At 46.7% G+C, this 16,021-nt stretch overlaps 1 protein-coding gene across 4 annotated transcripts in view; it reads left to right on the top strand.

Annotated features, from left to right (window-relative positions):
• Window positions 1-16,021, top strand: part of arhgef25a (Rho guanine nucleotide exchange factor (GEF) 25a) — a 128,441-nt gene that overhangs the window by 95,777 nt on the left and 16,643 nt on the right. For all 4 annotated transcript variants that reach the window (XM_036946876.1, XM_036946875.1, XM_036946874.1 and 1 more), the window contains one exon: window positions 43-112. In XM_036946876.1, the coding sequence (XP_036802771.1) occupies window positions 43-112 (70 nt within the window). The remainder of the gene's footprint in view (window positions 1-42; window positions 113-16,021) is intronic.

The following is a 16,021-nucleotide window of genomic DNA, read 5'->3' as shown; positions in this document are numbered from 1 at the left end:
TGTGTGTGATAGTGTGTGTGTAACCTGTCTCTCTCTGTCTAGCTACTTCCTGGGGGAACTGGAGAAGTGTATAGCAGAACCAGAGAGACTGGCTCAACTTTTCATAAAGCATGTGAGTCTACTTACACCATCACTCAGAGACAGTGGGCCACAGGCAGCGGGCGAGTAGCTGTTTCCTGTTTCTGTTTGGTGTGAGTTGAGGTAAATAGCTGTGAGGATACACATGAAGAGCTCCTGTTAACCCTCCAACGTGCCGTGCCGCTGTCTAGATTTCTGTCAGCTGCTAGCATTCGCTCCTACACTTCCCTGTTATAGATAGGTCTCAGACGTGCGCGCGCGCACACACACACACACCAGCGTTTCCCCCTCCACTTCCTTGTTATTGATAGCTAGGGTCTTAGACCTGCCTGTGTTTTTCTAGCCACAGACAGACTGGCTAGCCTCCAGACCAGACAAGACTTGACCAGTCAGTCAGGAAGTGTGTGAATGTGTGTGTGTATGTGCATGCCCTTGTGTGTGTGTGTGTGTGTGTGTGTGTTTGTGTGTGGCTGGACCCGAGCGGTCAGGAAGCAAGTGAAGAATAACAGGCAGAAGAAACAGGCAGAAGAAAAGCCACATAAAAAAGTCTCAGAAATAATAAACACGAGGCTATTTGATACGGATGTCATTTTTCTCCAACCCCAAAGACAACCTATTTCTGCCCCTGTATCTGTGGTCTGATATGGAGAAAAATTAACAGGAGAAGAAAGACGTAGCGTACAGATATACTGCAGAGTTTATTGTTCTTAGAATAGAAAATAACTTAATGAGAAGAACTTTAGATGTGGTACATGCTGTGTTCCGTGCAGAGAATTACATATATGTGGTCATGTTGGGTGGTCATGTTGGGTTAATTTAACAAACTTGGAGTAAAATAGATTGAGTTAATGAGTTCTCTCTCTCTCCCTCTCCCTCCCTCGCTCCCTGTCTGTTAAAACTCTCCCTCCCTCTCTCCCTGTCCGTTAAAACTCTCCCTCCCTCTCTCCCTGTCTGTTAAAACTCTCCCTCCCTCTCTCCCTGTCTGTTAAAACTCTCCCTGTCCGTAAAAACTCTCCCTCCCTCTCTCCCTGTCCATTAAAACTCTCCCTGTCCGTTAAAACTCTCCCTGTCCGTTAAAACTCTCCCTCCCTCTTTCCCTGTCCTTTAAAACTCTCCCTGTCTGTTAAAACTCTCCCTCCCTCTCTTCCTGTCCGTTAAAACTCTCCCTCCCTCTCTCCCTGTCCGTTAAAACTCTCCCTGTCCGTTAAAACTCTCCCTCCCTCTCTCCCTGTCTGTTAAAACTCTCCCTGTCCGTTAAAACTCTCCCTCCCTCTCTCCTTGTCTGTTAAAACTCTCCTTCCCTCTCTCCCTGTCTGTTAAAACTCTCCCTCCCTCTCTCCCTGGCCTTTAAAACTCTCCCTCCCTCTCTCCCTGGCCTTTAAAACTCTCCCTCCCTCTCTCCCTGTCCGTTAAAACTCTCCCTCCCTCTCTCCCTGTCCGTTAAAACTCTCCCTGTCCGTTAAAACTCTCCCTGTCCGTTAAAACTCTCCCTCCCTCTCTCCCTGTCCGTTAAAACTCTACCTGTCCGTTAAAACTCTCCCTGTCCATTAAAACTCTCCCTCCCTCTCTCCCTGTCCGTTAAAACTCTCCCTGTCCGTTAAAACTCTCCCTCCCTCTATCCCTGTCCATTAAAACGCTCCCTGTCCGTTAAAACTCTCCCTGTCCGTTAAAACTCTCCCTCCCTCTTTCCCTGTCCTTTAAAACTCTCCCTCCCTCTCTCCCTGTCTGTTAAAACTCTCCCTCCCTCTCTCCCTGTCCGTTAAAACTCTCCCTCCCTCTCTCCCTGTCCGTTAAAACTCTCCCTGTCTGTTAAAACTCTCCCTCCCTCTCTCCCTGTCCGTTAAAACTCTCCCTCCCTCTCTCCCTGTCCGTTAAAACTCTCCCTGTCCGTTAAAACTCTCCCTCCCTCTCTCCCTGTCTGTTAAAACTCTCCCTGTCCGTTAAAACTCTCCCTCCCTCTCTCCCTGTCTGTTAAAACTCTCCTTCCCTCTCTCCCTGTCTGTTAAAACTCTCCCTCCCTCTCTCCCTGGCCTTTAAAACTCTCCCTCCCTCTCTCCCTGTCCGTTAAAACTCTCCCTCCCTCTCTCCCTGTCCGTTAAAACTCTCCCTGTCCGTTAAAACTCTCCCTGTCCGTTAAAACTCTCCCTCCCTCTCTCCCTGTCCGTTAAAACTCTACCTGTCCGTTAAAACTCTCCCTGTCCATTAAAACTCTCCCTCCCTCTCTCCCTGTCCGTTAAAACTCTCCCTGTCCGTTAAAACTCTCCCTCCCTCTCTCCCTGTCCGTTAAAACTCTCCCTCCCTCTATCCGTGTCCATTAAAACGCTCCCTGTCCGTTAAAACTCTCCCTGTCCGTTAAAACTCTCCCTCCCTCTTTCCCTGTCCTTTAAAACTCTCCCTCCCTCTCTCCCTGTCTGTTAAAACTCTCCCTCCCTCTCTCCCTGTCCGTTAAAACTCTCCCTCCCTCTCTCCCTGTCCGTTAAAACTCTCCCTCCCTCTCTCACTGTCCGTTAAAATTCTCCCTGTCCGTTAAAACTCTCCCTGTCCGTTAAAACTCTCCTTGTCCGTTAAAACTCTCCCTGTCCTTTAAAACTCTCCCTGTCCTTTAAAACTCTACCTGTCCGTTAAAACTCTCCCTGTCCGTTAAAACTCTCCCTCCCTCTCTCCCTGTCCGTTAAAACTCTCCCCCCCTCTCTCCCTGTCTGTTAAAACTCTCCCTGTCCGTTAAAACTCTCCCTGTCCGTTAAAACTCTTCCTGTCTGTTAAAACTCTCCCTGTCCTTTAAAACTCTCCATGTCCGTTAAAACTCTCCCTGTCCGTTAAAACTCTCCCTCCCTCTCTCCCTGTCTGTTAAAACTCTCCTTCCCTCTCTCCCTGTCTGTTAAAACTCTCCCTCCCTCTCTCCTTGTCCGTTAAAACTCTCCCTGTCCGTTAAAACTCTCCCTGTCCGTTAAAACTCTCCCTCCCTCTCTCCCTGTCCGTTAAAACTCTACCTGTCCGTTAAAACTCTCCCTGTCCATTAAAACTCTCCCTCCCTCTCTCCCTGTCCGTTAAAACTCTCCCTGTCCGTTAAAACTCTCCCTCCCTCTATCCCTGTCCATTAAAACGCTCCCTGTCCGTTAAAACTCTCCCTGTCCGTTAAAACTCTCCCTCCCTCTTTCCCTGTCCTTTAAAACTCTCCCTCCCTCTCTCCCTGTCTGTTAAAACTCTCCCTCCCTCTCTCCCTGTCCGTTAAAACTCTCCCTCCCTCTCTCCCTGTCCGTTAAAACTCTACCTGTCCGTTAAAACTCTCCCTGTCCATTAAAACTCTCCCTCCCTCTCTCCCTGTCCGTTAAAACTCTCCCTGTCCGTTAAAACTCTCCCTCCCTCTATCCCTGTCCATTAAAACGCTCCCTGTCCGTTAAAACTCTCCCTGTCCGTTAAAACTCTCCCTCCCTCTTTCCCTGTCCTTTAAAACTCTCCCTCCCTCTCTCCCTGTCTGTTAAAACTCTCCCTCCCTCTCTCCCTGTCCGTTAAAACTCTCCCTCCCTCTCTCCCTGTCCGTTAAAACTCTCCCTGTCTGTTAAAACTCTCCCTCCCTCTCTCCCTGTCCGTTAAAACTCTCCCTCCCTCTCTCCCTGTCCGTTAAAACTCTCCCTGTCCGTTAAAACTCTCCCTCCCTCTCTCCCTGTCTGTTAAAACTCTCCCTGTCCGTTTAAACTCTCCCTCCCTCTCTCCCTGTCTGTTAAAACTCTCCTTCCCTCTCTCCCTGTCTGTTAAAACTCTCCCTCCCTCTCTCCCTGGCCTTTAAAACTCTCCCTCCCTCTCTCCCTGTCCGTTAAAACTCTCCCTCCCTCTCTCCCTGTCCGTTAAAACTCTCCCTGTCCGTTAAAACTCTCCCTGTCCGTTAAAACTCTCCCTCCCTCTCTCCCTGTCCGTTAAAACTCTACCTGTCCGTTAAAACTCTCCCTGTCCATTAAAACTCTCCCTCCCTCTCTCCCTGTCCGTTAAAACTCTCCCTGTCCGTTAAAACTCTCCCTCCCTCTATCCGTGTCCATTAAAACGCTCCCTGTCCGTTAAAACTCTCCCTGTCCGTTAAAACTCTCCCTCCCTCTTTCCCTGTCCTTTAAAACTCTCCCTCCCTCTCTCCCTGTCTGTTAAAACTCTCCCTCCCTCTCTCCCTGTCCGTTAAAACTCTCCCTCCCTCTCTCCCTGTCCGTTAAAACTCTCCCTCCCTCTCTCACTGTCCGTTAAAATTCTCCCTGTCCGTTAAAACTCTCCCTGTCCGTTAAAACTCTCCTTGTCCGTTAAAACTCTCCCTGTCCTTTAAAACTCTCCCTGTCCTTTAAAACTCTACCTGTCCGTTAAAACTCTCCCTGTCCGTTAAAACTCTCCCTCCCTCTCTCCCTGTCCGTTAAAACTCTCCCCCCCTCTCTCCCTGTCTGTTAAAACTCTCCCTGTCCGTTAAAACTCTCCCTGTCCGTTAAAACTCTTCCTGTCTGTTAAAACTCTCCCTGTCCTTTAAAACTCTCCATGTCCGTTAAAACTCTCCCTGTCCGTTAAAACTCTCCCTCCCTCTCTCCCTGTCTGTTAAAACTCTCCTTCCCTCTCTCCCTGTCTGTTAAAACTCTCCCTCCCTCTCTCCTTGTCCGTTAAAACTCTCCCTGTCCGTTAAAACTCTCCCTGTCCGTTAAAACTCTCCCTCCCTCTCTCCCTGTCCGTTAAAACTCTACCTGTCCGTTAAAACTCTCCCTGTCCATTAAAACTCTCCCTCCCTCTCTCCCTGTCCGTTAAAACTCTCCCTGTCCGTTAAAACTCTCCCTCCCTCTATCCCTGTCCATTAAAACGCTCCCTGTCCGTTAAAACTCTCCCTGTCCGTTAAAACTCTCCCTCCCTCTTTCCCTGTCCTTTAAAACTCTCCCTCCCTCTCTCCCTGTCTGTTAAAACTCTCCCTCCCTCTCTCCCTGTCCGTTAAAACTCTCCCTCCCTCTCTCCCTGTCCGTTAAAACTCTCCCTCCCTCTCTCCCTGTCCGTTAAAACTCTACCTGTCCGTTAAAACTCTCCCTGTCCATTAAAACTCTCCCTCCCTCTCTCCCTGTCCGTTAAAACTCTCCCTGTCCGTTAAAACTCTCCCTCCCTCTATCCCTGTCCATTAAAACGCTCCCTGTCCGTTAAAACTCTCCCTCCCTCTCTCACTGTCCGTTAAAATTCTCCCTGTCCGTTAAAACTCTCCCTGTCCGTTAAAACTCTCCTTGTCCGTTAAAACTCTCCCTGTCCTTTAAAACTCTCCCTGTCCTTTAAAACTCTACCTGTCCGTTAAAACTCTCCCTGTCCGTTAAAACTCTCCCTCCCTCTCTCCCTGTCTGTTAAAACTCTCCCTGTCCGTTAAAACTCTCCCTGTCCGTTAAAACTCTTCCTGTCTGTTAAAACTCTCCCTGTCCTTTAAAACTCTCCATGTCCGTTATAACTCTCCCTGTCCGTTAAAACTCTCCCTGTCCATTAAAACTCTCCCTCCCTCTCTCCCTGTCTGTTAAAACTCTCCCTCTCTCTCTCCCTGTCTGTTAAAACTCTCCCTCCCTCTCTCCCTGGCCTTTAAAACTCTCCCTCCCTCTCTCCCTGACCTTTAAAACTCTCCCTCCCTCCCTCCCTGTCCGTTAAAACTCTCCCTCCCTCTCTCCCTGTCCGTTAAAACTCTCCCTGTCCGTTAAAACTCTCCCTGTCCGTTAAAACTCTCCCTCCCTCTCTCCCTGTCCGTTAAAACTCTCCCTGTCCGTTAAAACTCTCCCTGTCCGTTAAAACTCTCCCTGTCCATTAAAACTCTCCCTCCCTCTCTCCCTGTCCGTTAAAACTCTCCCTGTCCGTTAAAACGCTCCCTCCATTTCTCCCTGTCCTTTAAAACTCTCCCTGTCTGTTAAAACTCTCCCTCCCTCTCTCCCTGTCCTTTAAAACTCTCCCTCCCTCTCTCCCTGTCTGTTAAAAGTCTCCCTCCCTCTCTCCCTGTCCGTTAAAACTCTCCCTCCCTCTCTCCCTGTCCGTTAAAACTCTCCCTGTCCGTTAAAACTCTCCCTCCCTCTCTCCCTGTCCGTTAAAACTCTCCCTCCCTCTCTCCCTGTCTGTTAAAACTCTCCCTCCCTCTCTCCTTGTCCGTTAAAACTCTCCCTCCCTCTCTCCCTGTCTGTTAAAACTCTCCCTCCCTCTCTCCCTGTCTGTTAAAACTCTCCCTGTCCGTTAAAACTCTCCCTCCCTCTCTCCCTGTCCGTTAAAACTCTCCCTGTCCGTTAAAACTCTCCCTCCCTCTCTCCCTGTCCGTTAAAACTCTCCCTCCCTCTCTCCCTGTCCGTTCAAATTCTCCCTGTCCGTTAAAACTCTCCCTGTCCGTTAAAACTCTCCCTGTCCTTTAAAACTCTCCCTGTCCTTTAAAACTCTCCCTGTCCTTTAAAACTCTCCCTGTCCTTTAAAACTCTTCCTGTCCGTTAAAACTCTTCCTGTCCGTTAAAACTCTCCCTCCCTCCCTCCCTGTCCGTTAAAACTCTCCCTGTCCGTTAAAACTCTCCCTCCCTCTCTCCCTGTCCGTTAAAACTCTCCCTGTCCGTTAAAACTCTCCCTCCCTCTCTCCCTGTCCGTTAAAACTCTCCCTCCCTCTCTCCCTGTCCGTTAAAACTCTCCCTCCCTCTCTCCCTGTCCGTTCAAATTCTCCCTGTCCGTTAAAACTCTCCCTGTCCGTTAAAACTCTCCCTGTCCTTTAAAACTCTCCCTGTCCTTTAAAACTCTCCCTGTCCGTTAAAACTCTTCCTGTCCGTTAAAACTCTCCCTGTCCGTTAAAACTCTCCCTCCCTCCCTCCCTGTCCGTTAAAACTCTCCCTGTCCGTTAAAACTCTCCCTCCCTCTCTCCCTGTCCGTTAAAACTCTCCCTGTCCGTTAAAACTCTCCCTCCCTCTCTCCCTGTCCGTTAAAACTCTCCCTCCCTCTGTCCCTGTCTGTTAAAACTCTCCCTGTCCGTTAAAACTCTCCCTGTCTGTTAAAACTCTCCCTCCCTCTCTCCCTGTCCGTTAAAACTCTCCCTCCCTCTCTCCCTGTCCGTTAAAACTCTCCCTGTCCGTTAAAACTCTCTCTCCCTCTCTCCCTGTCCGTTAAAACTCTCCCTCCCTCTCTCCCTGTCCGTTAAAACTCTCCCTGTCCGTTAAAACTCTCCCTCCCTCTCTCCCTGTCCGTTAAAACTCTCCCTGTCCGTTAAAACTCTCCCTCCCTCTGTCCCTGTCTGTTAAAACTCTCCCTGTCCGTTAAAACTCTCCCTGTCCTTTAAAACTCTCCCTGTCCGTTAAAACTCTCCCTGTCCGTTAAAACTCTCCCTGTCCTTTAAAACTCTCCCTGTCCTTTAAAACTCTCCCTGTCCGTTAAAACTCTCCCTGTCCGTTAAAACTCTCCTACCCTCTCTCCCTGTCCGTTAAAACTCTCCCTGTCCGTTAAAACTCTCCCTGTCCGTTAAAACTCTCCCTGTCCATTAAAACTCTCCCTCCCTCTCTCCCTGTCCGTTAAAACTCTCCCTCCCTCTCTCCCTGTCCGTTAAAACTCTCCCTCCCTCTCTCCCTGTCCATTAAAACTCTCCCTGTCCATTAAAACTCTCCCTCCCTCTCTCCCTGTCCTTTAAAACTCTCCCTGTCCGTTAAAACTCTCCCTGTCTGTTAAAACTCTCCCTCCCTCTCTCCCTGTCCGTTAAAACTCTCCCTGTCCGTTAAAACTCTCCCTGTCCATTAAAACTCTCCCTCCCTCTCTCCCTGTCCTTTAAAACTCTCCCTGTCCGTTAAAACTCTCCCTCCCTCTCTCCCTGTCTGTTAAAACTCTCCCTGTCCGTTAAAACTCTCCCTGTCCGTTAAAATCAATTAAAAAGGACTTGAAGACGTGATGAAGTTAAAAGGGCTATGGGGGAATAAAGCAGCTTGTAACTACATCTAATGGTGTCAAGCTGTGACAACAAGCACACTGGGAACATGGCCTGTAGAAAAAGTCCAGGAGAACTTTCATATAGAATGCTTCATTTCAGCCTAGTCATGTATGTTACTGGTTCAGCAGCCTAGTCATGTATGTTACTGGTTCAGCAGCCGAGTCATGTATGTTACTGGTTCAGCAGCCTAGTCATGTATGTTACTGGTTCAGCAGCCTAGTCATGTATGTTACTGGTTCAGCAGCCTAGTCATGTATGTTACTGGTTCAGCAGCCTAGTCATGTATGTTACTGGTTCAGCAGCCTAGTCATGTATGTTACTGGTTCAGCAGCCTAGTCATGTATGTTACTGGTTCAGCAGCCTAGTCATGTATGTTACTGGTTCAGCAGCCTAGTCATGTATGTTACTGGTTCAGCAGCCTAGTCATGTATGTTACTGGTTCAGCAGCCTAGTCATGTATGTTACTGGTTCAGCAGCCTAGTCATGTATGTTACTGGTTCAGCAGCCTAGTCATGTATGTTACTGGTTCAGCAGCCTAGTCATGTATGTTACTGGTTCAGCAGCCTAGTCATGTATGGTATCATGCTTCTATGGTAGCGTTTGGTTCTGAACCTGATGGATTCCAACTCTGTTGAGGACCGGGTAACAGGTCCAGAGATGGAGGAGCGTTCCGGGGACAGCATGTGTCGGTAGAGGCCCTGTTTGTATGTGGTTTACACCATCACCATATCCTCCTGTGGGACGGAGCTATATTTCAGCTTCCTAATGGAGGAACAGGGGTCTACTGGCCTTCTTGGAGATCACATCCACCTGTGCTGTCCAATGGAGATCTGCCTGGATGAGAATGCCTAGGACTTTTATGGTTTCAACTCTCAGGAGCTCTGAGTTATTGATGTGCAGTGGTGGTAGATCCGGTGGTGTTCTGGAGATGAAGGTGTGAAGTACTTTGCATTCCTGCGGGTGGAGAATCATGTGACTGTCTATGGACTAGGTGCTGTTGCGGTGACCGTATCATCGCCACACCGGCAGCCCTGACCGCAGTAAAATTCCACGTGACCGTGGAGTCACGGTAATCTTCTCTTAGGCACTCTGGACATGATTTGGTAGTAGCGAACTTGCTAACGACCATCCGGTCCTAATGGCCTGGTACTCAGGGCTCTAGTGTTCCTCCAACCACTCTGACATCAATGGGAATACAATGGAAAATCACTTCAAAACACCTATCATCATCAAAACAGTTTCATGCTTTTAAAACTCACCTCACTGTGATGATCATTTTGAAGAAGTACAACAGCAGGTTGAAACTGAGTGGAAAACATGGTCATTGTAGATGTTGTTTCACAGCCTTGCACAACAAAATGTACAGCGCTTTCTAAGGTGATGATGAATTCAAAACACCCCTACACATATTAGAGTTTATGCATACGCAAAGGCTTATGAGCCCAAGCCTGGAAGGAAAAAAAAGAATGAAAATGATACAATACATAGCCTACCGCATATTACGCATGGCAGAAAAACATCAAACTAAAGTGAATTAAGATGTCTTCGGTACATAATTGGTCTAGCCTATAAATTAGAGTAATCGCCTTTGAATGTGGACTGTATTATTATGCATACTGGATGGACTGGTTACCTTATGCTACGCTCTAAAATGTGTATCCATGAGTCTGGGAGAGAACTATAGCCCTACGCATGCTGTAGGTTCATTGATTGTGCGGAGCGGCTTACAGGTAGCCTACAATTACAGTGAATTTGTATTTGATTTGGAATAGCCTGGTATTAGGGGATTTTTAATATTTGAATAATTAAGTGGGTGGCACATTAACGTTAGCGACACAGAATATCTCTCCACCATGCTGTTTCCATCTCCTCCTCTCTCTCCTTTATTCGTTTCTTCGGTGTGCAGAGGGGGGTGTCAACAGTTTAGTGAAATCTGTTTTGCTGGCGAAAACATGTTGCGATCGATGTTCCCAAACCTATTTCACTTGGTTTCCCAAATTAAAGACTGGGTAGGTGCAGGAACATGGTTGGAGAGCCCATGGCATACAGCGTTTGAGCGGAATACCACCTGTCACGCAGCGAGAGCATGCTCCTCAAACGGTGGTTGATGCGTGGAGAGAAACAAGTTTTCCTACATTTATTTCTCAGCTGCTCATATTAAGCACAGCTCCGCTATAAAACCAAAGTAGCTTACCAGGCATCATTAAAAAATGATGCACAGCTCTGCTATAAAACTCAAGTAGCTTACCAAGTATCATTAAAAAATGATGCACAGCTCTGCTATAAAACTCAAGTAGCTTACCAAGTATCATTGAAAAACAGACCGGAGGGAAAGCATGCAGCCTTCATTATCTTTTCGAATGCATACTGATTACATGTATTTTTCCCCTGCTCTGTTCCTGCCCATTCTAAATCTAAACTAATTTGACATATTAGTAAAGACAAGATTAAATAGAAATTCGTCTGAATGGGCGAAAATATGATCACTTGATGAGTGAACAGCTGTGCATCTTGATGCAAGGAACAGAGCTCAAACTTTTTTGCGGCTTTCTCAACTCATCAATAGTCTGTAGTCGCATCATGCAGCCCATACAGTATATGTGTTGATTTCTAAGACATTCTAAGGTTTGTATCATTCACAACTAAAGTTGGCAAATAACTCTAAATCTAGCATATAGGACCTGTTTCGAATGATAACAATTTTTTTATTCAACAAATATATCATTTTTGTACTTTTTACCCGTTTTTGTACTCTTTCTCCCCAATTTCATGATATACAATTGGTAGTTACAGCTTTGTACCATCACTGCAATTCCCGTACAGACTTGGGAGAGACGAAGGTCGAGAGCCACGCGTCCTCCGAAACACGACCCTGACAAGCCGCACTGCTTCGAATGATCATTTTTACGCTCAATATAGCCACTTCATATGCACTCTCGCTCCAGAATGGGAAGAATCTCCTTTCTATTTAATTCAGCTAAGTTCAATTACGTTCTTCTTAATTATAACATCGTATAATATCAAGGCACAGGACCTATACGCATATCTTGTCTGCTAAATGAACAAGCCTACAGCCTATGGCATGGAACATAGCCAATAACATACTGTCAGCCAACTCATATTCTGTTCTTCTGAAAATCCATGTTCTTCATATCATTATGTTTCTTTAGACCTGAGTAAAATAAATAACGGATTTATTGTGATGGTGTATGTTACATTTACTTATTCGTTTTGTAAATGTAGATGTTCCAAAGGTGCACATCAGCAGCTTGTTTGCATGGAGGCCTGGGATGCTAAACATGTCAATGTTAATTAACAGTCAAATACCGCATCACAATAACCGTCTGACAAAATGTCATGCCAGCCACATTGACACAGTCTGGACCATGACTCCAGGTCGGACAGGTCTTGTTGGCTTGAAGAGGGTGCTGTCTGGGGTCTGTCCTCTAGTAGGTTAAGCTCATCCACGAGCTTCCAGTGTTCTACTGCTGCATCGCTTACTGTGGCGTCTATGTATGTTATGAATATCAGGGGTCCGAGCAACGTTCCCTGAGGGAGGCCACATGACACTCTGACACTGTCCGACATGGAACCATGGTACTTAAATGCATGGTGCCTGTTAGATAGGAAGTCAGCATTTCACCTGATGGTTGAAGCCTCATTTCTAGGAGTCTGGCAATAACCACATTATGGCAGACCCTGTCAAAGGCCTTGCTATAGTCAGTGGTGACCCGAGAGCAGATGAAGACAGGCTTGTCGGAATGCTTGTACAGCCCATCGATGGTCATAGATTTGGGGAAGGAGGTCTCCTACTGTCCACTGGGAGATGAAGCTCTCGGCTGCCTTGTCTAGAAGGGAGGTATGTGAGATGGGTCTGATTTCAACAAGGCTGGGTGGATTCATCTTTGGGAGGGGCACGACAGTAGCAGCTTTCCACTCCTTTGGGATCACACCTTGGTCGAGGGAAGCGTTTAGGATATATGCCATGGGTCCAATTAGCCCGTAAGCAAACTCTTTAATGAAGCTGCCAGGTATTCTGTCTGCTTTTGGGGTTTTCACCTTAACCAACTTCTCGTACGTATCCCATGCTGGATGGTTGGGGCTGGTCCTGATGGTAGGTAACAGGGAAGCAGTATTGGTCGATGGGGGGTAGGAACTGGATCACAGAGGCTAGTGCTTTGGTAATTTCATTGGCTATTCCTTTGCCATCACCTGGGCTAAGCCCCTCAATGTGTGAAGGTGGGCTCAAACTTGAAGATGTTGGCTAAAGCCTTGACTTCCTTGTGCCATTTCTCTGGATTTAGTTTTGTCAGTGCTTTGATTTCATCACTGTAGAAGGCCTGCCTAGTTGTTCTGATCTTGCATTGTGTTTTGTTCCTCAACTTGTTCCATAGGACAGTGTTCTTCTGGGAGAAGGCTTTCTGATGCTCTTGGATTAGGACCTTGATCTCCGCTGTCATCCATGTTTTGTCGGGGTTTTGCAGCCTCGCTGTTTTGGTGGGGAAGTACTTGTCCATCTTGGATTAGAGAGAAGTATGTGATATGTCACCAACCTCAGACTTAGAGTCTAATCATGGGAGGTAATCCATTGTCCAAAGGAACAGATGTTTGAGGTAGGCAGTGGCTGGAAAACCCTTTTCTCTGGATTTTTCTTTCCTTGTGTTGGGTAGTGATGACATTATGGTCACTTATGGCTAGTGGGTTCCAGATGGCAGGAACACAGTAGAAAGGAGACAGATTGGTGATGACCAGGTCAAGGATGGCTTCTCATCTTGTTGGTTGATTAACCATCTGCTTTAAACTGTGACTTTTACATAGCCTCCCCACATCCTGCCTGTTGAAATCTCCTCCGATGAAAAAAAACAATGGCAGGGTGTTTCACTTGTAGTGCACCAATAGTCTCCACTAAGTGATCAATGAAGATATCACCCTGTGGTGAGTCAGATAGGAAATACATTGCACATATTGCAATTCTGGAAAGGAAGGCGAGGGAGGCGATATGATCTGACCTTAACCACTATGCACTAGTTTGTAATGTCTAGCATGTCAGGGGAAACTTTGTTTTGGAACCATGTCTCAGATACAATTGCTATGTCTGATTTAGTGTCCTTGAGACGCCATTCAAACCCGTCTAGCTTGTTGCAGAATCGATTCTCCAATTCGGCAGATTTGACACTAGTCGGTTTCCTGATCGCAAATTCTGCAGACTCTTTGGAATTGGCCATATGGAATGTTCTCTTTTAGCCTTTTAGGCGTCCTAAAGATCGATGTGTGCAAACAACCTTTTGTCATTTTTACAGATTTTAATGGCAGGGTTAATGCTATTAAGGTATTGGTGGAAGGAAATAAGTTCATCTTAGACCAGAACAGGCAAACATCATCAATATAGCATCCCTAACATGTCATCCAGTTAAAGAAGTGGTTTTAAGAAGGATCCAAAATGAAGTCATTTCCCCATTTACCTAAGTACAAACCAACATAGGAAGGGCTGTAGCAAGCTCCCATGGCACATCCTTTGACCTGTTCAAAAACACGGCTCTGAAAGACAAGTATGTTATGATTAAGAGTCCATTCAGTCAGTGAGACAATGAATTCTGTAGGAGGCATCTCAGTTTCAGGTCTGGTACTCAAGAAACGGTGCATAGCTGCCAAACCTTGTTCATGTTCAATGGTGGTGTATAGAGACTCCACATCCATGGGGACTAAAAAGGGAAGCTGTACCTATACGGTTCAATTCCTTAACACATCTGGGGTGTCTTGAAGACAGGCTGGGAGTGATGCCAGAAAAGGCTTCATAAAGTAATCAGTGTAGTTGGAGATGGATTCTGTCAGGCTTTCATTACCCCTAATGACTGGCCTGGCTGGGGGGGAGGGGGGGGGGGGTGCTCAAGATTCTTGTGGACTTTTGGAAGAAGATAATAAGAAGCCATACGCGGGCTGACATTGAAAATACATTTGAACTCATTGTCTGAAATGTAGCCATTCTCCTTAGCATCTGTGTGGATCCCTTTCAATTCAGTCAGGGTCGGAAAACGCTGTTTAAAAGAGGACATCGCATTATCACATCTTTATACTCCCTGACGAAGGCCATGCGGGCGAAATGCGTCAGAGTTTTTCAAAATCTTTGTTTCTATTGAACATGCCATAGAAATAAAGGCATTTAAATGAATTATATGACGAGTGCCTTGGTCCTCCTTTCATTTTTGATGACGAATGTACCCCTTTTACCAAAGCGCACCTTCTGTCTACCAAAACCTCCTATTGTGTACCTTATAGCAGCGCTTCCCTTCCTTCATTTTTCTACAATAGTTTGTTGGGAGTTTGTTGGGAGTTACAACCGTCTCTCTTTCCTCTTGGGCATCCTACGCAGTGGCGTGCAGTCAGCTCAGGCAGCGTAGGCAATGCTCACCCTGGGAGAATTTAATTTGAAAAAATAAGGTGTTACGAAATGCTTATTTTCTGTTATTTCCTATTTTTTCTCAATGATTCAGGTGATTTTTTTAATGCTCATTAATCAAAACATTTGCTAATACTACATCAAAACCTTAGGAAAGGCACCAGGGTACGCATGCCTCCCTCCCCATCCGTTCAAATCCATGCACATTGTTGACGTGCACAGCCACCAGTCACTGTTAATGGACAGGGTCACCGCAGGCCTAGCTGCTTTTCCTAGCTGACATTCGTTGAATGGGTATTGCATAAACATGCTGTGTGGGTAAACTCCGCACATTTGGGCATGTCTACATCATTTGGCGCGTGCATCCCGAACAAAATGGACACTATACTGCACCTCGAAAAAAAATCCAAGTTGGATTTCCAAGGATCCAGAAAGGCAGGCAAAAACCTGACCTTGACCCTACATCACAGGAAGGGACTGGAAACCATCGTATTGTTCAAACAAGAGGGGTACAGGATGAACTCCCAAGTGGCACAGCGGTCTAAGGCACTGCATCTCAGTGCAAGAGGCGTCACTACAGTCCCTGGTTTGAATCCTGGCTGTATCACATCCGGCCATGATTGGGAGTCCCACAGGGCGGCGCACAATTGGACCAGCGTCGTCTGCGTTTGGCCGGGGTAGGCCGTCATCATAAATAAGAATTTGTTCTTAACTGACTTGCCTAGTTAAATTAAAATTAAAATAATGGCTGTGTGGCTGCTCTACCAGTAAGCCGCCTATACTGTTTCCACTGCAACTTTTGGGTAGAAGGCGGCTGCAACCTCAACAACCTGAAGGGGTCAATGTAAATAGTTCTGGTGGCCATATGATTCATTGTTCAGCAGTCTTATGGCTTGGGGGTAGAAACTGTTAAGGAGCCTTTTGGTCTTAGACTTGGCGCTCCGGTACCGCTTGCAGTGCGGTAGCAGAGAGAAAAGTCTTTGACTTGGGTGACTGTAGTCTTTGACAATTATTTGGGCTTTCCTTTGACACCGCCTGGTATATAGGTCCTGGATGTCAGGAAGCTTGGCCCCAGTGATGTACTGGGCCAAACGCCCTACCCGCTGTAGCGCCTTACGGTCAGATGCCGAGCAGTTACCATACCAGGCGGTGATGCAACCGTTGCTCATGTAATCGTGGCAACTACAGTATGTGGAGTCATTGTATACCTTTGCTGAAAAATACGTAAAGTTAGCTAGACAATTGGAGACTTCCACTGTGTTTTCGGGTACATCAAACAGAACACAGAATGATTTGTTTGAAACAGTCAGTGATGTGATTCAAAAGGACATTGAAGATGAGATTAATGCAGCCCCATTTGTTGCAGTAGAAGAAGATGAGACCACAGATGTCACAAACAAAGGCCAGATCTCTGTGATTTTGTGTTATGTGGCTAAATGCGAAGTCAATGAGGCGATTTTGGGATTTGATGATGTGAGCGATGCCAAACGAGCTGTGGTCTTGGTGGATTATGTATTGTGAGTGTTGGGGGAGTGCAGCTGCGTTGAAAAGCTGGTAGCTCAAAGATATGATGGGGCCTCAGTGTTGGCATTACAGCTTAATTGGGTGCTGGCCAAAATAAGATAAAA

This window comes from Oncorhynchus mykiss, chromosome 16, assembly GCF_013265735.2.
Source record: "Oncorhynchus mykiss isolate Arlee chromosome 16, USDA_OmykA_1.1, whole genome shotgun sequence".
NCBI classification, from domain to species: Eukaryota; Metazoa; Chordata; class Actinopteri; order Salmoniformes; family Salmonidae; genus Oncorhynchus; species Oncorhynchus mykiss.
This window is presented reverse-complemented; position numbering and strand designations above follow the sequence as displayed.